The following is a 20,360-nucleotide window of genomic DNA, read 5'->3' as shown; positions in this document are numbered from 1 at the left end:
TGATACTTTTATTTCAATTAACTGGACTGATAACTAAATAGCTTGTTTTCCAAAATCCTTTCTTTGGACCCAACCATACTAAATGACAAAAACAGAAAATGGAGTACAAAGTACCTCCAATGCCCCTGATTGATTTAATTACAGAAAAGATAACTCAACTCCCTTTCCTCCAATTTTTTGAGTTTGGGATCTCTGCTAGCCTGTGACAACTTCTTCCCCCAAACCATTTAACTCCTTCAAAGCAGCTATTTCCTGCCTTTGAATTTAGTCTTTAATAAAACCCTCTCACTTCACTGCGACACATCCTTCTCCTATATCTTCTTCACTCTTACACAAATATTGCTCTGACCTCTTTCTAAATGAGGATGTAGCTCTTTTTCTTTTTTTTTTACTTTTACAGTGTCTCTTAATTCTTTATAATAAACTAGAGGCCTAGTGCATGAAATTTGTGCATGGAGGGGAGGTGTCCCTCAGCCCAGCCTGCATGCTCTCCAATCTGGGACCCCTCGAGGGATGACTGACTGCGTGTTTAGGTCCGATTCTGGTAGGATCGGGCCTAAATGGGCAGTCGGACATCCTTCTCACAATCCAGGACTGCTGGCTCCCAACCACTCGCCTGCCTGCCTGTCTGCCTGCCTGCCTGCCTGATTGCCCCTAACTGCTTCTGCCAGCCAGCCTGATCACCCCCTAAGCACTCCCCTGCCAGCCTGATCGACGCCTAACGGCTCCCCTGCTGGCCTGATTGCCCCTAACTGCCCTCCCCTGCTGGCCTGATCACACCTAACTGCCCTCCCCTGGAGGCCTGCACCTCCCCAACTATCTCCCCTGCGGGACTGGTTCCCCCTAACTACCCTCCCCTGTAGGCATGATAACCCCCAACTGCCCTTTCCTGAAGGCCCGGTCACCCCTAACTGTCCTCCCCTGCTGGCTTGATCGCCCCCAACTACCCTCACCTACAAGCCTGGTTACCCCCAACTGCCCTCCCCTGCTGGCCATCTTGTGGTGGCCATCTTGTGTCCACATGGGGGAGGCCATCTTTGACCACATGGGGGAAGCCATCTTGTGTGTTGGAGTGATGGTAAATTTTCATATTACCTCTTTGTTAGATAGGACTAAAGGCCCAGGGCATAATATTCATGCACAGGGATGGGGGTTGTGTCCCTCAGCCCAGCCTGCACCCTCTCCAATCTGGGATATCCCTCTCACAATCCAGGACTGCTGGCTCCCAACCGCTCGCCTGCCTGCCTGCCTGATTGCCCCTAACCTCTTCTGCCTGCCTGCCTGATCACCCCCTAATCATTCCCCTGCCAGCCTGATTGATGCCTAACTTCTCCCCTGCTGGCCCGATTGCCCCTAAGTGCACTCCCCAGCATGGTCACCCCTAAATGCCCTCCCCTGCAGGCATGATCACCCCCAACTGCCCTTTCCTGAAGGCCCGGTCACCCCTAACTGTCCTCCCCTGCTGGCCTGATTGCTCCCAACTACCCTCACCTACAGGCCTGGTCCCTGCCAACTGCCCTTCCCTGCAGGCCTGATCACCCCCAACTGCCCTCCCCTGCTGGCCATCTTGTGGTGGCCATCTTGTGTCCACATGGGGGAGGCCATCTTTGACCACATGGGGGAAGCCATCTTGTGTGTTGGAGTGATGGTAAATTTTCATATTACCTCTTTGTTAGATAGGACTAAAAGGCCCGGGGCATAATATTCATGCACAGGGATGGGGGTTGTGTCCCTCAGCCCAGCCTGCACCCTCTCAAATCTGGGACATCCCTCTCACAATCCAGGACTGCTGGCTCCCAACAGCTCGCCTGCCTGCCTGCCTGATTGCCCCTAACCTCTTCTGTCTGCCTGCCTGATCACCCCCTAATCACTCCCCTGCCAGCCTGATTGATGCCTAACTTCTCCCCTGCTGGCCCGATTGCCCCTAACTGCCCTCCCCTGCCAGCCCAATTGCCCCTAAGTGCCCTCCCCAGCATGGTTACCCCTAACTGCCCTCCCCTGCAGGTCTGGTTCCTGCCAACTGACCTCCCCTGCAGGCCTGGTTGCCCCTAACTGCCCTCCCCTGCCGGCCTGGTCACCCCCAACTGCCCTCCCCTGCTGGCTCGGTCACCCCTAACTTCCCTCCCTTGCCAGCCTGGTCACCCCTAACTGCCCTCCCTTGCTGGCCTGGTCCCTGCCAACTATCTTCCCCTGCTGGCCTTGTCCCCCCCAACTGCCCTCCCCTACAGGCCTGGTTGCCACCAACTGCCCTCCTCTGCTGGCCTGGTCACCCACAACTGCCCTTCCTTGCTGGCCATCTGGTGGTGGCCATCTTGTGTCCACATGGGGGTGGCTATCTTTTGTGTTGGAGCAATGGTCAATTTGCATATTACCTCTTTATTATATAGGAGGATATTTACAGCATACTGGGTAGATTCCTTTGGCAATGCATTGCTTCCAAACCAGCTCTTAAAATTCTCCTCCAGTTCCAGAGGGATTCCATGTGACTTCAATTAAGGTGTGCAATTGCTTCATGTTAATTGCCAACACCCTTTCATGATCTGCTATTAAGGCAATTAAATATCTTTAATGGTTCATTAACTAACAGAGCCATCTATCCTTTCCATTTCTTGAAAATTACAGGGGCCAAGGTAAATGTCATTAAATTGGTAGTAATAAAAAAATTAGTCATATTTTATTATATTTTGATGAAAACTGATACAGGATGGGGGTTCTTTATAAAATGTCATTTATGAGCTTTGTTAGAAACTGGAGTTATTGCCTCCATTTGAAAAACAGAGTTTGTCAGCAGCAACAATTGCCCCACACACAAGTTTTCTAACTCTCCATTACAGATCAGTATTGCCACTCAATGACTTATGTCTAGTTCCCCCCATAACTACCAGAACTCTAAAACCTTAAGTGATTTTCAAGGAACTAGCAGTAATATAAAAGTAATCATTAATAACAGTTTATTACTTTATATTTGATTTTACATGGCTCATTGTTATTGTAGACATGCTTCCATAACCAGTGTCATTTGATAGTCACTAACACTCTGGGATTTTTCATGTTAAGATTAGCATCCCAATTGTAAACAGGAGGAACTGAGTTTAAGAGAAGTTAAATAACCTCCCTCTATGTCCATACTGTAGCTAAAAGGCAAAACTGTGACCAAAGCTATTATCTCCATCAAACTCTGCCCAGCATCCCATGTGCTGCTGGATGAGGATTAGCTGTTGTGTGGTAATGTATGGCCAGTAGTGACTTGACGACTTGACATGAGTGCTTTCAGTGGAGGAAGTAGGGAGTAAGTCTAACTGAGGTAGATTCAAGATATCACAGGAGCCCAGCTGGTGTGGCTCAGTGGTTGAGCATCCATCTATGAACTAGGTCACAGTTCCATACCTGGTCAGGGCACATGCCCAGATTGTGGGCTTGATCCCCAGTAGGGAGCATGCAGGAGGCAGCTGATCAATGATTCTCTCTCATCACTGATGTTTCTATCTCTTTCCCTCTCCCTTCCTCTTTCTAAAATCAGTAAAACAATATTTTTAAAAAAGATACCACAGGAGGTAAACAAAATAAGAAAGTGATATTCACTGACACATTTGAGGAAATCTGTTCTGAAAGGGAAGTAGAGAAATGGGGAGCAAGGAGGAGAGAAACATCATGGTTACATAGTGGGATTGTTGATTTGTTTAATGCTATTGTAAGACATTTATAGACCAATGGGAAATAAAAACTGCTATTATAGGAGAGAGGGTCACTGAGTAGAGGGGATGGGATCAAGTGCACAAGTGGCAAGTGCAGGGCCAGGTTCAGATAGGAATGGTCAGCGCCCATGCATGCAGCAAGCGGAAGCCAGGACATGTGTGAGCAGATGTGGGCAGGTTAGTAATTTTTGTGGTGGAAATATGAAAACTTTCTCTTCTTGTCTTTTCTAAGTGTAATACAAAGTAGGGTAGTTTATTGATTAAAATGAAGAAAGAGAGGGAATGGAAAGGGAGGAAAGACGGAAAGAGAGAAGGATAGGAAGAGAAAAGAGAAGAGGAAAAGAAAGAAGGCAGGCCTATTACCTGAGTAAGAGGAGGGTTTGAGGTGCTTTTGGAAGTTTGAAGAGCAAAGAGAAGATATGGGATAGTCACTTGGGAATAATGGGAGTGGCAATTGGCTAGAGAAATGTAGTAGGATTCCAGAGAGTGTCGAGAACCCAGGCCCATGAGATTTAGGGTCGAGATTTTAACATGAGACCAGTCAGAAAAGCTTTCTGTTTTTCTTCAGGCATACTAAACTATTGGACTATGAGCTTAGAACAGGAACCCTGAAATTAATTACACATTAATTTGAGTGCTGATTCCACCCTGTGTCAGCACACTACTAAGAACAAACTACCATTTTGTTCTTCAGATTCCTCAATTGCCAAAGGGACCAATAATTTCTCTACCTTTTAAGGTAATTTAAAATAACCTCAGTGTATATAAAGTGCAGATATATAGTAAGTGCTCAATTAATATTAACTATGATTATGAGGGCAGCAGGTACCAGGTACCTGGTTTATTAAGTTGCCTGATTAATAAATAACAGCAACTACTGAATTTAACTTTTTTTTAAACTTTTAAGAAAGGCATTATTTTAGTTTAAGTTTTCCAGGATACATTTTTGATAACTGAAATAAAATTGATTGTTGAATGTTAAAAGTTGCAAACAGGGAATATGAACTATTATAATGGCAAGGAATGCCTGCATATTCTGATAAACTGCATCTGCAACAGAGGAACCAGTGAAAGAATATAAAAAGAAAAATATTAAATGGAAAGCTTGCCTTGGAAACACCCATACCTAATCTTACAAAGATAGGATGGATTTTGTTGTTAACAAGTCTTCAAAGCCCAATATATATTTGGGATTTTTTCTTTTCTAATGATACAGTCTTGCATTTAAAAAATAAAGCAAAAATAAAGCAAATAGCATATATTGTTACAAAATTCATAGTTTATGGTCTTGTTAGGGCCAAGTGTAGCATTTTATTTGTGATACCAGGACTGCAGGGCTTGCTACAGACATACAGCCCGTGTATCTCAGGCGGTTGTGAAAATGATAACCTTCATTGTCAAGTCACAAGGTAACTGGTGTCCACCATACAGACGTGTTCTGCTCATATTAACAGGTTGAACTGGGGTTTCTGCTATGTGTTAAAGTAATACATGATGTGGACTGTTGTTAGAAACCTACACTTGCCTTGTGTCTACAAATAAGCAAGAATACTCTCTCACCAAATCTCTCTACCCCATTTTTACTCCGAAATCTGAGGTGAATCCTTTGGCTTCAATGTACTATAGATCAAGAAAAGTCAAAAGAGGAATAAAAGGAAATATCTAGGAGAAGAAGAAGAGTGGGGAGATGAAGGGGAGAGGAGTAAGAGGATGAGAAAGAAGAGGAAGAAATTGAAACATATATCAGAATAGAAAAAAAAAGTAGGAAGAAAACTTATTTGAAGAAAGGGTACTAAAAACCAAACAGAAATACTTCCCTTTTCAGGACATTATCTCCTTTACCTCTTATCTAAAACTATTATGATACCACATATGCTAGAGGAACAGTGATATTTATCTCAAAAATATACTGTCAGGTAAAAAACAAAGAATTTTTTCTACATTAAAGAGGAAAGGGGGCAAGAAATGTGATCAAAGACAACCCAGAAGGGCCAGATGAAAGAGTGGTAATGTTAATCATTCAGGTATTGCATCATCAGGACAGTGAATAATTTCCAAATTTGTTGGAGAATAGTGTAAAATGAAATCAGAGAGAAACCCATTTAGAAAGTAATTCCATACCCAATACTAGCATTAAATCATGCCCATTGAAAATAAAATCTGCATCAATGAATAGCCTACAAGGTTCTGAACAATATAGCATTAGACAGTAACATCCCAAGTTGCCCAAATCCAGAGGAATTGTTTCCAGCTGTTAAGTGGCTGGTGGCACTAAATCTGAGTTTCTGTTAACAGGATTGGGAGCGGGGAGGACAAGCAAGTTATGGAGTTGGATTATTTAGTTTGCTTGTTTTTTCACTTAATTTCAAGTCTGGAAAATATTCCTCAACAAATGAAACTAGAATATCAGACTTCGCTCTCACAGCTGTAGTGGATCAGAATGCATAAAGCAGATGGAATCAGAACATAATCAAGAACAAAGGATTAAAAAAAAAACTAGAGATTCCTAAAGCCATATATATATATATATATATATATATATATATATATATATATATATATATAAATATATATATATAGAGAGAGAGACAGAGAGACAGAGAGAGACAGAGATAAATAGATAGATAGATATAGATATAGATATAGATTCCTTATGAAATAACAGTTTGTTATAACAGAAAGTGATAGGAAAGCCCTCTCTTTAAATATCACTGTACTATGAACTACTGGGGTTCTTTGCAATTACTAATAAGGTCCTGATTATTAGGAAGAGAAAAACTTAATCTTGCATGGGATAGGAATGCGTTGAGCACAATTTCAGAGGGGTAGACTTATAGAACTAGTGATAATCAGAACCTAGACAGTTTCCTAGACATGCTTCTTAAAGGTTTCCCCCAAATGCTTAGTATTACATGATTGGAAATTAATTCCAGAACTTCAAATTCTTACTGGTAGCTGTTTAAAATTGTGTTTAGTGTTTACTGTACAGTAAAGTATGTTATTTTCACATGTGGGATTGGTAACTCTTGATTTATCATTTGTTGTTTAGTTTTCTTAAGTGCTTAAAATAAGCTCTCTACAAAACAAAAGGATGACTCTTCTCAACATGTCAATTAGCTTGACTGAGTGAACCCCATTTTCAATTGCAGTCAAAACTATAGTACTTGGAGTATATTAAATATTATCTACTAGCTTTCCCATTGCAGGAAAAATCCTGCAATAGGGTTTCCTGCTGCACTCTACCCCGCCCCGCCTCCACTCCTCCCTTGTCCCCCGGCCCGCCTTCTCCGCCAGCCCGCCCCGCCCCGCTTTCCTTCCTTCTCCCCCGGCCCCGCCTCCGCTCCTCCCTTCTCCTCCCCCCGGCTTGCTTGCTTCTCAGCAGCTTTGCTCCCTTCAGTATCTCTTGGCTTCTTTCTTTGCAGTCTTGATATGCAAATTAGCTGCCATCTTTGTTGGTGGTAATTTGCATACTCGTCCTGATTGGCTGGTGGGCGTGGTTTGGTTGGTGGGCGTGGCTTGGACGTAGCGAAGGTGCGGTCAATTTGCATATTTGTCTATTATTAGGTAGGATATTAGATAAACAGCTTTTCTCATATGTAATGGTACCTCAGCCAGATTTGTTCCTAAAACATAAGATTGTGTTCACAGGGCATCAGAACAACTCATGAAATTTTCAAATGCTCCCAACCTTTCCTTATGGAATCCATGCCTTAAGATTCAGTTTGACAGATTCTTCTTGACTAATCTGACTGGCTGTATTCATGTCATGCAAACATAGTTAGATATTTTTCTCGATAAAGAGATTGGCTAAATAGATTTCCCCCTATGCACTCATATACTTGATGGACATATTATTAACTTTGCATTCACTATCAAATTGAGGCTGGTATATATCATAATCACAGTTTTAATGGCCTAGCCAGGAATTCAGGATGTCTGACACAAATTAGCCCTGTCAATCCTACCCCTCACCATTTCTCTATTTTACCCCATTCTTCAGCCAGTCAATGTTTTTCATCTCTTCATCTTTATTTATTAGATCATCCATCTCTCTAAATCCTCTGCATTTTTTAGGCTAAATCAGATAGCTTTTTTATTTACTCCTTTCCATTTAATTCTCTGCTATGGCCCTTCCTACCCGGTGTTTTTCGAGCTCTCTCTCAGCTTTGAGCTCCTTGAGGCCAGGAGTCAAGAGGTCATTTCTTGCAGATGACACAGAATCAGGCAGATTGCCTGGTACAAAGTAAATATTCACCTGTTCATAGAAAAAATGAACAAATGAATGCTTGAACAAATTGATCTTTGGATATTAGTTAGCAAAGAGTAATTTAAATTTGAGAAGAGAAAAAAATGAAATGTCAGTAATAGAATTAAAGTGCTGTAAGATTAGTTAAGCTGAGTTAAAAGGATCAGGAAATGTTTTGTGAACTAGTTCATCCTATCAAAGACATCTAAGATGCCTTTTACCAAAATAAAGGTTTAGGCTGTAACAAAGAATAAGAAGTATTTATTTGAAAAAGAGATTGCAATCCGGAGGCACAGATTCAGGTAAATTGTGCTCTAGAGAGAACAAAGAAAGCCAGGGTTTCTAAAAGCAAAACCACAAGTGCAGCTGTCATTTAAGGCCTCCATACAAATGAAGGATGTGGCTAGGTTAACAGGAATTGGTTAGGTCCAATATGTAAACGAGGGATGGAAAAACTTAAGTGCTGTTCCCATTTAGGCCCTTGATGTATATGGATGATGCTGGCTGGTGAAAGGATTGGCTCTTTTCAAAGTGAAGAATATAGATGATCTGGTTGCCATGGTAAGGAGGAAGTAAAATCCATAATGCAGTTTCATGGTTAGCCGAATGGTTCCAATGTTCACGAGTAGGACCTGCATAATGCAAAATTCTTTATAGCCTCCTGCCTTCACTTTAGTTCCCTCTACCTAAATGGCTCTATCTTGGCACTTACCATTCACAACACTCTGCTTCTTCAAAGTCTTCAAAGTCATATCTGTGCATGTTTCATATGCAGGTCAGGTCCAATAAGGTCAGGAAGTTTTCTCAACCAACCTCCCTATCATATAGTGATTTATAGCTTTAGTTCTCATCAAAGCACTTCTCTTCCAGAGAACAGCAAATTCTTCTAAGATAGCACTGTTTAAGAAATATTATGAGCTATATACATAATTTAAAATATTCTAGTAATCACATTTAAAAACCAAAATAAGTAAAATAAATTTTAATAATAAATTCAACCCAGTATATCTAAAATATGATCATTTCAATTTATAATCAGTACTAGAGACCCAGTACACAAAATTTGTGCATTGGAGGAGGGGGCCTTCAAGCCGGCCTGTGCCCTCTCACAATCTGGGACCCCTCAAGAGATGTCCACCTGCTGGCTTAGGCCTGGGGGATCATGCCTAAGCTGGCAGTTGGACATCTCTCTCACAGTCCAGGAGCCCTTGCTCCTTACCGCCCTCCTTGCTGCTCCTTACCACTCATCTCACTGCACCTTAGTGCTGCTGCAGAGGCTCCCACCGGCTGTGAGCCCAGCTTCTGGCTGAGCGATGCTCCCCCTGTAGGAGCACACTGACCACCCGAGGGCAGCTCCTGCATTAAGTGTCTGCCCCTGGGTGGTCAGTGTACATCATAGCAACTGGTCATTCTGGTTATTCCGCCATAACGGTTGCTTAGGCTTTTATTATATAGATAAGCCATTATTATTGAGATATTTTTGCATGTGTGTGGTCTTTCAAATATAGTGTTTATATTTACAGCACATTTGAATTCGGATTAACCATATTTTTAGTGGCTGCTGTATTAGGCAGCGCACTCTTAGGATTTTCTCATCAGCTTCTGCTATCTTCTCCCCAACACTATACCCCTTCAATTATATCTCAACTCTCTTTCATAGTATAGTCTTAAGACTAATATTTTTTACTATTGGGGAATTGTTGGCTTTTCCCAGGCAAATAGCACATCTCTAGCTTTAATAATCACTTATTTTTTTATACTTTACACTCAGAGCATTATTTTTAAACTGTGGGTGATTTTTTAAATTATATGTAACTAGAGGCCCGGTGCATGAAATTTGTGCATGGGGGGGGGAGGGAGGGATGTCACTCAGCCCAGCCTGCTCCCTCTCCAATCTGGGACATCCCTCTCACAATCCAGGACTGCTGACTCCCAACTGGTCGCCAGCCTGCCTGCCTGATTGCCCCTAACCACTTCTGCCTGCTAGCCTGATCACTTCCTAATCACTCCCCTGCCAGCCTGATCAATGCCTAACTGCTCTCCTGCCAGCCCGATTGCCCCTAACTGCCCTCCCCTGCAGGACTGGTTGCCCCCAACTGCCCTCCCTTGCTGCCCTGGTTGCCCCCAACTGCCTTCCCTTACAGGCCTAGTCTCTGCCAACTGCCCTCCTCTGCAGGCCTGGTTGCCCCCAACTGCCCTCCCCTGCCAGCCTGGTCACCCCTAACTGCCCTACCCTGCCAGCCCAGTCACCCCTAATTGCCCTCCATGCTTGCCTGATTGCCCACAACTGCCCTTCCCTGCCAGCCATCTTGTGGTGGCCATTTGTATCCACCTGGGGGTGGCCATCTTTGAGCACATGGGGGTGGTCATCTTGTATGTTGGAGTAATGGTCTCTTTGCATATTACATATTTATTATATAGGATTATTAATTGTGTTGTATAAAACGTATACAACACAAAATTTACCATTTTAAGTGTACATTTCAGTGCCATTAAGTACATTTACATTGCTGTACAGCTATTGCTATCATTTATCTCTAAAACTTCTTTGTATTTCCCAACTGAAACTCTGTACCCATTAAATATTAACTTCTCATTCTCCCTTCTTTCAGCCCCTGGCCACATCATCCTACTTTCTATTTCTATGAATTTAAATACTGTAGGTATCTCATTTAAAGAGAATTATAAATTATTTGTCATTTTGTGTCTAGGTTATTTCACTTAGTGTAATGTCCTCAAGGTTCATCCATGCTTGTGTCAGAATTGCCTTTAAGATTGTACAGTTTTTCACTGTATGTATACATCACATTTTGTTTATTCATTCTTCCATTGATGAATGCTTTGGCTGATCTCATTTTTTGGCTATTGTAAGTAATGCTGCTGTGAACATGGGTATGCAAATATCTGTGCATGTTTCTACTTTTCATTTGTTTTTGGTACATATCCAGAAGTAGAATTTTTGAATCACATGGTAATTCTATGTTTAATTTTTTGAATAATCACCATATTGTTTCCCACAATGGCTAAGCATTTTATATTCCTACCAGCAATATACAAAGGTTCCAGTTTCTTCACATATTTTCTGTTTTTTTTTTTTGTTTTTTTTAGTTTTTACAATAGCCATCCTGCATTTGTTTTTATTAGCATTTTTGGATGACATGAGTAATAGTAGAGGTAACACCAAGTTGAATATTGATTGATATATGGGTATAATAACATTGTCTGATATAAAACAGTCATTTGTACATTTATTTGATGAATGGCTTTTATTAAAATCTCTCAATTATGCATTTGAAACCCTATATTCTCATTGTCTTTGCCACTACTCACCATCTGAATTTAGGGAAGTTGCTTAATTTTTTACAAAATCAGGAATAAAAATTTCTCACAGGCTTATTATAATTATCAAATGGGTTAATCAATTTAAAATGACTTTAAAAACCTTTAAATAACATATATATTAAAGGGATTAAAGTTGTTCTTAAATTATCATTGTGGTTATTGAGTACATCATAGTGATTTTGGTTTATATTTTGGATTTAAAATGTACTTTATAGAACAAGCCTGGGGATATATGTGTTTTTACAGCCAATTAGGTGACAGAGTACTGAAAAACTGCTTCACGGCATCATATGAGCAACTTTCCAACTAAATCACTTCATTACTTCTTCCAAGTTCCCCTATGCACTAACCAGTTATAAATAAATGGCTATATTTAGCACATATAAATATATGCTTTAATTTTAGAGATTTTTACACTATTCATAAGAGAAATACAGGTAAGAAACTTTAAGATTCCAGTAGAATCTTCCATAAGAATATTTCTTTTGTAAAAGAAAGACAAAAAATTTAATTACCACTGGCACCATCTTAAAATTACAGGATCAATTCATTCTGAGTTAGTTTTCTCTGTACACTTTGCTACTTAGGTTAGGCCAAAGACAGTCCTTTAAGGATATTTGAGGACCCACTCAGTGCAATAATTGAAATACCTTAAAATCTCATTTAAAAATACATATGTATGATCATATGATTTTTATCCTTTATTTTGTTAATGTGGTGTACCACATTGATCAACTTACATATTTACATGTTTTATATATCCTTATACCCTGAATAAGCCATACTTGATAGTGTTGTATTATATTAATAAACAAATACAGTAATGTTGCAGAGTATAAAATCAATATACAAAAACTTATTGCGTTCCTATATACTAACAATGACATTTTAGAAAAATAAATGAAAAAAATTCCATTTGCAGGTGCAACAAAAATAATAAAATACCTAGGAATAAACTTAATAAAGGATGTGAAGGACCTACACACTGGAAACAATACATTTCTGAAAGAAATTGAAGAAGACACAAAGAAATGGAAAGATAATCCATGTTGATGGATTGGAAGAATCAACATAGTTAAAATGACCATATTTCCTAAAGCAATATACAGACACCAGTGCCCTGGTGCATATTGAAAGGAAATTAATTAGAAGGTGGCCAGTGGGGCAGGACTGGTCGAGATGGCAGGACACTTCCTGGAGCCAATCTCTCACAGTCCCTCCTCGGCCAGCCGCACCACAGCTCAAAGGGCATCTGCAGAGTGAGTGGGGGTCCCTCTGGCAGGTGGGGTCCCTCGGCCTGGCCTGTGAGAATAGGACAAAACTGACTCTCCGACATACCCTGAGGGGTCCCAGATTGCGAGAGGGTGGTTCTCGGGTTATGCACCCTGGAATCGGGCTCCCTCCTCTCTGGTTCTGGGTGTGTCACCCAAGAACCACCACTGCCAAGTCACCACAGCTCGGCAGCTCCTGAATTGAGTGTCTGCCCCCCTGGTGGTCAGTGTGTGTCATAGCTACCAGTTGGAGCGTCTGCCCCCTGGTGGTCATTACGTGTCATAGTTACTGGTCAGATGGTCGGAGGTCACTTAGCCTTTTATATAAATAGACTAGAGGCCTGGTGCATGAAATTCATGCACGTTGGGGGTGTCCCCTCAGTCGAGCCTGTACCCTCTCCAATCCAGACCCCTCCTGGGGATCAGGCCTGAACCGGCAGTAGGATATTCCTCTCACAATCCAGGACCATTGACTCCTAAATGTTCACCTGCCTGCCTGCCTGATCACCCCTAACTGCCCACCCCTGCTAGCCTAGTCACCCCTAGCTGCCCCCTCACCGGCCTGGTCGCCCCTTACTGCTCCCCCAGCCGGCCTGGTTGCCCTCAACTGCCCTCCCCACCAGCTAGGTCACCCCTAACTGCCCCCACAGCCTGGTCTCTCCTTAGTGCCCCCCTGCTGGCCTGGTTGCCACCAACTGCCACCCCCCAACCCCCCGGCGGCCTGGTTGCACCCAACTGTCCCTCCTGTGGGCCTGGTTGCCCCACGCAGCCTGCTGTTTGGTCATTTGGTCACCCCTCACTAACCCCCCCTGCCGGCCTGGTCGCCCCACTCAGCCTGCTGCTCAGTCGTTTGATTGGCCCTCACTGTCACCCCTGCTGGCCTGGTCACCGCCAACTACCCCTGCAGGCCTAGTTGCCCCACTTAGCCTGCTGCTCGGTTGTTTGGTTGCCCCTCACTGACCCCCCTGCCGGCCTGGTTGCCCCATGCAGCCTACTGCTCAGTCGTTTGGTTGTCCCTCACTAATCCTCCTGCTGGCCTAGTTGCCCCACGCAGCCTGTTCGGTCATCCATTTGGTTGCAATGGTCGCTTAGGCTTTTATTATTATAGATCAGTGGTCGGCAAACCGCGGCTCACAAGCCACATGTGGCTCTTTGGCCCCTTGAGTATTCTAACGCCACTTCTTCAAAATAGACTCGGCCAGGCCGAAAACCGAGTTCTGTACATGGGCCATGAAGTTTCAATCTCACTGTATGTGCATGCTGTATGTGGTATTTTGTGAAAGAGCCACACTCAAGGGGCCAAAGAGTCACATGTGGATCGCGAGCCATGGTTTGCCGACCACTGTTATAGATAGTGCAAAAGAAACAAAAAGGCAGCTGACTGAATGGGAGATGATAGGTGTAAACAACAATCCAAAAAAGGCTTAGTATCCAAAATGTATAAAGAACTCATAAAACTCAATATCAAACAAACAGTCCAATTAAAAAATAGGCAGAGGACCTAAACAGACACCTCTCCCAAAAAGACATACAAACAGCCAACAGATACATGGATAGCTATTAGGGAAACACAAATCAAAACTAAATGAAATACACCAGTTGTATCCACTGCCCTTCCACCTCACACCTGTTAGAATGGCTGTTATCAACAACACAAGTAACAACAATAAAAATGCTATTTTTCAGAAGGAAAATGTGCCTAAATTTACAAATATGGAAAGTGGCTGAGTAATCATGTGGCCCCAGGCAGTGTGGCTCCCAAATTGGTCCTCTTATCCACACACAACATCTATTTAATCACAGCCATACTCTCTCAAATACCAAGACAAAGCCCAAGGGAAGAAGTTATTTGATTAGAAATACCATTCAGATTAGCTAGGCATTGTAGTGATGGTTCAATAAGTGGAGGTACTTAGCTGTTTGTTTCTAAGTCAAGGATGAAAATAACTCCAGATATTTAAGTGAAATATTTCATATGTTCTTCTACAGTCACATATCTATCTCACAACAATATAATGAATCCTATTAAATGTGTTCAATATGCTGATCATATTTTATGAGAATAAGTATGACATAAAACACTGTTCTTTCTGTGCAATAATCTAGCAACGGCCATGATAATTTACAGATGAATGAGCTTCAGAGCCAGTCAGAACAATGGAGGAGAAAATGAACAGTTTATATAGATGTGAACTGAAATCACATGGTTGCATAATCACTTTTCCTATTGCTGAATAGCTAAGAAGACATGGATAGTGCTCATTATCTTTGGTGAAGGAATTCTGGAGTACTTGGGAAAATTGGGGGGATTTTTTTTCTTCTTCTTTTTTTCTGACTTCTCTCCCATTATCATTTCTTATGTAGGATACTCTGAAAAAGGACAATAACTATTTCAATTTACCACAACAGTGTCCTATTTTTACAGTGGGGTAAGATTAGAAGCTTATATATAAGGATTTTTTTTCTTACCCAAACTAAATTGCAGACTGAGGGCTAAGTAACAAAATATAGTTTTCTATTCTTTAAATGTTATACCCTTAATGTCTTCTCTAACTCTAGATGAAAATCCTGTAGTGTAGGTTAGTAGGGACTGAAGTAAGGGCTGAAGCCTTATCTATAAGGGAACGGGAACCACTCATATATCTGCGGTTCAAGAAGACTTAAGAGGTTGTACTGATAGAACTGGAAGAGGATCACGTGTATCCATTAAATATATTACCCAGTTAAAACTTGTTTATACAGTGGGGAGAAGAGCTCGTGATGAGAATTGTGAATAATAAACTATAATTTGAGATGTTTATAGAGGTTAAATTGATGCTTACAATTATAACAATTACTGCCATTTTGCTTTCCAGTGTGTATGTACAGAGAGCCATCGCTACATGAAATTGGAGAAAAACAAGGGCGTTCGAGGAAAAGTTCTGGAACACCAACCATGAATGGAGGCAAAGTTGTGAATCAAGATTCAACATAGCTGAGAACTCTTCCCTTTGTCCCTTTCTCATCCCTTCCCTTTCCCCCTCTCCTTTACCCATTTTCTTCCAATAAACCCACCCAAGGAGAGAAAAATAAAATGGCAACGCAGGACCTAGTGGCTCCCAAAATCTTCCTTTGTGTAGGACAGGAAAATTGAACCAAAGCTTTCCTGTTGCAGTGTGGTAGAAAATGCACATGCACAAAGATTAGCACACATATAAGCAAGGGGAAAATAAATCAAGACTCCACAAACATTAAAGTAAATTGTGCACTTATTACTAGAGGGCTAATTGTAATGAAGACATAACTGTAATAAAGATGAAATAAAGTTATTACCTTAAAGAAAAGGGCTTTGTAGAATTGAACTTACAAATTGATGTAATATCCTAAATAGCTTAAGCTCTGGGTAATGCTATGATGAGTGCTTTGTTTTGATTTTGTATTTTCTTTGGGTATTTGAAATTAACACATTATTACGTCCTGTTTTCAGGATGTTTTTAAACCATGATATTGAACATTTACTTATAGATTTTTAATGTCTTGAAGATATATAATGAGGAATCACTTAACATCAAGAAAAATTTAAAAATTTATTTTTGAAGTTATTATTTAAGATTGTTTTAGACAAAGGATAGTCTTATGTTCAATCTAATGGTATTAACAAATTGAATTCCCTAATAAAAAGAGTTTCAGATTCTCTTAAGAAAATGCCATATTTTTATCAAAGATATTAACCTAGAATCTCATTTTTTTTGTAATTTAGATTTTTTTTCTAAGACTGAAGTAAATTTTTGGAATTATTTGTTATTATCATGCCTGGGCAGTGATGTACAATTTACATGCTCTTACTGTTTGGTCTGATTTTTTACTTTGTGGACAACTTTGAGAGTATAGGTGCATGTCTAGTTGTCTTAGAGAGAATTTTTATCATCTATTGCAGCAGGAAAGAAGAAAGAGGAGTTCTACATAAGAAAATACATACTAGAAAATTGGTCAAAGCAAATTATATCTGCCTTTGTAACTTACCAGAGTTTTATGTATACAGCATTTTCCAAACTCTGCCATGATGTTGGGAGACATGGCTGTGAAATTCCAAACTTACTATTTTATGAAGCAGATGGATACATATCCTTGTTTATAAGTCTAGGTGACAATAAGTGTGTTTCCTTGGGTACTTGTAATAGACTGAATTTTTCAGGGGTTTAGAGAAACAATATGGAATTGACAGCTATGGTTTCGACAGACAGGCTTGTATGAGCAGCTTAAAGTAGTAAAAAAAAACAAACACCTCAGTGTAAGGCAAATGCATAGTTAGGAAAACTAAAGTATTAGAAAATATTAGGGAAGAAATTAACATTATTCAATTGCCTTGGATAAACTAGATATACTTAGTCCTACAAATCAGGAATGGTGTAGAGACATCCAAATTAAAATAAAACAAAACAGAATGTTAAAAAATGTATGCTGATTTATGGATATTATTGAAGACTTAGCATGTTACTTCTCCTATAATTCTACTGTCCGGCATGTATTGCTCCAAATATTACTCCCTAAAATGTGTACTCTTTGAAGATGTTCTAGGTCCTTACTTCAATGACCTTGCCATTGGTTGCTGTATTCTTTCAAGGTCACTACAGTTTCTCTCACTCTACACAATCATTATTCTCCAATAGTGGTTCCTGTACTTCACCAAGTATTCTATTAATGTTATCAGGAGATTAGCAGAAAACAAAAAGGAAGAATTTGCCTAATCAATTGCTAAGAATGAAAGTTAAGTATCTAGGCAAGGATTTTGAGCACAAATTTGCAAGAAATATTCATTTAACCAAAATATTTGGAAAGTAACAAATAAAGACATTGAAATTAAAGAAAAAAGGGAATGTTTGAAAGGAATGCCCTTGTTAAAAACACACACACACACACACAAAAAACACACAAAACAACAACAACAACAACAACAACAAAAAACCCCAAACAAAACCTGGTTGTATTTTTCTTTGTCACTCTTGATTCAACTTGATAATAAATGCACCTGTCACTTTCAGGACCAAACCAATCCCAAGCACAAAGCCTTATTTTCTTTAAAGACATAAAAAAGAGGCTTCTACAAAATGGGTCACAGGCTCATTTAGCATGAAATGACTTGTGGGGATATGGCCACATGCATGTATACACTCACCACAAAATCATCAGTAACACCATTTTCACAAAGTGTTATCAATTACTCAGATGATTTCATGACAGAATACATTTAATCCAGTTAAATATTATGAAAAATAAGATAGAGGTATGAATCTCCAATAGAATTCTTCCCTCTGTTTTCAGTGGCTGCTTGTTTGGCATCTAGAGTCATTTGTTTCCTTCCTGGCAGCACTTAAGAAGCAGAGTTCTAACTCCCCAGCATCTGTATATTTTTTCCTCTATATCTTTTAAGTAAATGTTCATCACAGTAAAATGTTTTGGATGTTAGCTTTGTCTTAGTTACAGTTAAGTTCAGAGAATAAGTCAGAAACATATTACATTATCACATGAACCTGACTGTGGTTTAGAACACAGGTGAGCATTTGCTTAACTACTGCTTCCTTTGTGAGGACCAACAACCCGTCATAGAAAACATCAGTATTCACAGTTTAGGTTTTTTGTTTTTTTTAAATTAGCAAATGTAAAATAATTATCTGTTTTTTTCCAAAAATATGAGCCAGTTTAAATAGTTTATTTTCAGGTTTATTCAAGTAAAAAAAATATTTACTTTGATATATTCATTATCCCAATTTCTGGGTCTCAATTCATCCCTCAATTTTTCTCCTATAAGTGAAGTAAGCTTTTTAAAAAATTAAATCTCAGGAGAAATATGACTTCTAGCAAAGCTTTGTAATTGGCTCTGTACCTATATGTTAAGAGATGTTTAGCCCAAGAGTCCTTATTACAGCATGTTTCAAAATCACTGGGCTTAAAAATGAGGACAAAACTTTGGAGACTCACAAAATAGTTTTCTGGTCAATATACCCAACTTGCTTGTTAAGCTAGCAGTTTGAGGTCTTGAAACAAAATGGTGCTTTAGTTCCATTTGCTAATTCAGAGACTTTTGTGTCTCTGGAAATTGGAGGACAGCAAGCAAACCTATTCTTGATCACTGTAATAGTTTGGGTTTGAATTTTACATATGAATTTTATAGCACATTTTTAGCCACAAAGACCTGGCCCAATAAAGAGTTGCCAATTGATGCACATTGTGATAGCTTTATGGACCTCCTTATAACCCAGATAGCTTTTTAGAAGAACTGTGTTGAGACAATGACAATGCTGTATATAGGTATTGTATATAGATGGGTGATGTTGTGGTGCCTCTAGCAAGAGATGAGAGTATTAAGACAAGGTCAAAGGATCAAGAATGGCTTAACGTGTATTGAAAAGTTTGAAGGTCCTAACTTAGGACCACTGATTTCTTGGTGAAGAAGCATGACTACATAAATAGTAATTTTTTTTTAATCACAGATCCAGAAATAACGAATCTACTATTGCACTTTTATGGCTTAATGTACCAGGCCTTGCTCTGAGAAAGGTTTCCATGAAGTTGCTTCATTTCATCTGCACAAGGTGAAACACATTCAAGCATAAAAAAATTCCCCGCTCATTGTAATATCATAAAAAGCTGAGATTGTAAATAGCGTTTTTTAAAAATCAGAATCACATTTAAAACAGTGGATTGTTCTACAAATATATATGTGTATATATACATATGCTTCTGAAATAAGGACTTATTATATAGAATTTTTATTTGATTTGTGGTATTTAGTTATAGGTGATCAAAAATAAAGAGATTTGAATGTAAAACTTTATATATAAATGTATATTTCTAATGATAGTATAAATTGCCACTTTATAATAAAAGAAGAAACAGGTGGAAACAATAGTCAAAGCACATGCTCCTTCAGAACTTCATGATCTGAATCCCCTTTTTGATGCAGAGGCAATTATTTTTTTATTTCTAAAAAGTTATATTATAAACCTATACTTCCTGAAACAGATTCCATGATAAGTCATAGCAAATTGAAATTTACATTTGAGGGCAGGAAAATGATGCTAAGTGCTGATCTTTACTTTTTCAGGATTTTTTCCTGGAGCCCAAGTTAAATATTCAATATGTAAGATCTAAAATAAGTGAAAATTGTTAATGTTCAGAGATGGCATGTTGATTTTCGGTATCAAACAGAAGCAAAAATATATTTGACATTATACTAATAGCATAAAATAATGCCATAAATTTTACCATTAGATGTTTTATTAGTTGGAAAGAATGAGTTGATGCTTCTTTGTCTTCGCTCCAAGCACAACCTAAAAAGACAGTGACATTCATTTCACTTAAAGTTGTTCAAAAGTCCAAACTACACTCCCATGAGTAGAATCGGTATTAGCTCCATTACAAGGTTCAATGTTGCAGTCTTAAGAAATTATTGACACTGAAATGTTTAATAAACATGTTGTATGAGAAACTGAACAAATTCATGTTTTGTTTTTGCATTAAAGCACAGATTATTCAAATTATGGCTTTTTGAGATCAGATTTGTAAAATGTTTATACATCCCAACCTTCCTGAAGTAAAAAGCAATTATAATCTTGAGATGCTCATGCATGTACACAAAATACTTGCACTTTTTTTACATTAAATTTCTTTGGGAATTGTCTCTCCTTTTTTTAATGTGTTTATCCTATAATGTCACTGAAAAAGTCCTGTGCCTTATTAAAAAATCAAAAATGCCTTTATAGGTGGGGAATAAGTAAAAAATTTTTGAACACTGTAGTCAAAAGTAAAAATTACTTTCTAAATATG

The 20,360-nt window shown here is 39.5% G+C and overlaps 1 protein-coding gene across 3 annotated transcripts in view; it reads left to right on the top strand.

The window, feature by feature from the left end:
- FGF12 (fibroblast growth factor 12) overlaps positions 1–15,771 on the top strand; it is a gene marked incomplete at its 5' end in the record, with an annotated part of 401,111 nt that extends 385,340 nt beyond the window's left edge. For all 3 annotated transcript variants that reach the window (XM_079767431.1, XM_079767430.1, XM_079767429.1), the window contains one exon: positions 15,410–15,771. In XM_079767431.1, the coding sequence (XP_079623557.1) occupies positions 15,410–15,528 (119 nt within the window). In that variant the 3' untranslated portion in view covers positions 15,529–15,771. The remainder of the gene's footprint in view (positions 1–15,409) is intronic.
- Positions 15,772–20,360: the final 4,589 nt, after the last annotated feature.

Source organism: Cnephaeus nilssonii, assembly GCF_951640355.1.
Source record: "Cnephaeus nilssonii genome assembly, chromosome: 3".
Taxonomy (NCBI): domain Eukaryota; kingdom Metazoa; phylum Chordata; class Mammalia; order Chiroptera; family Vespertilionidae; genus Cnephaeus; species Cnephaeus nilssonii.
This window is presented reverse-complemented; position numbering and strand designations above follow the sequence as displayed.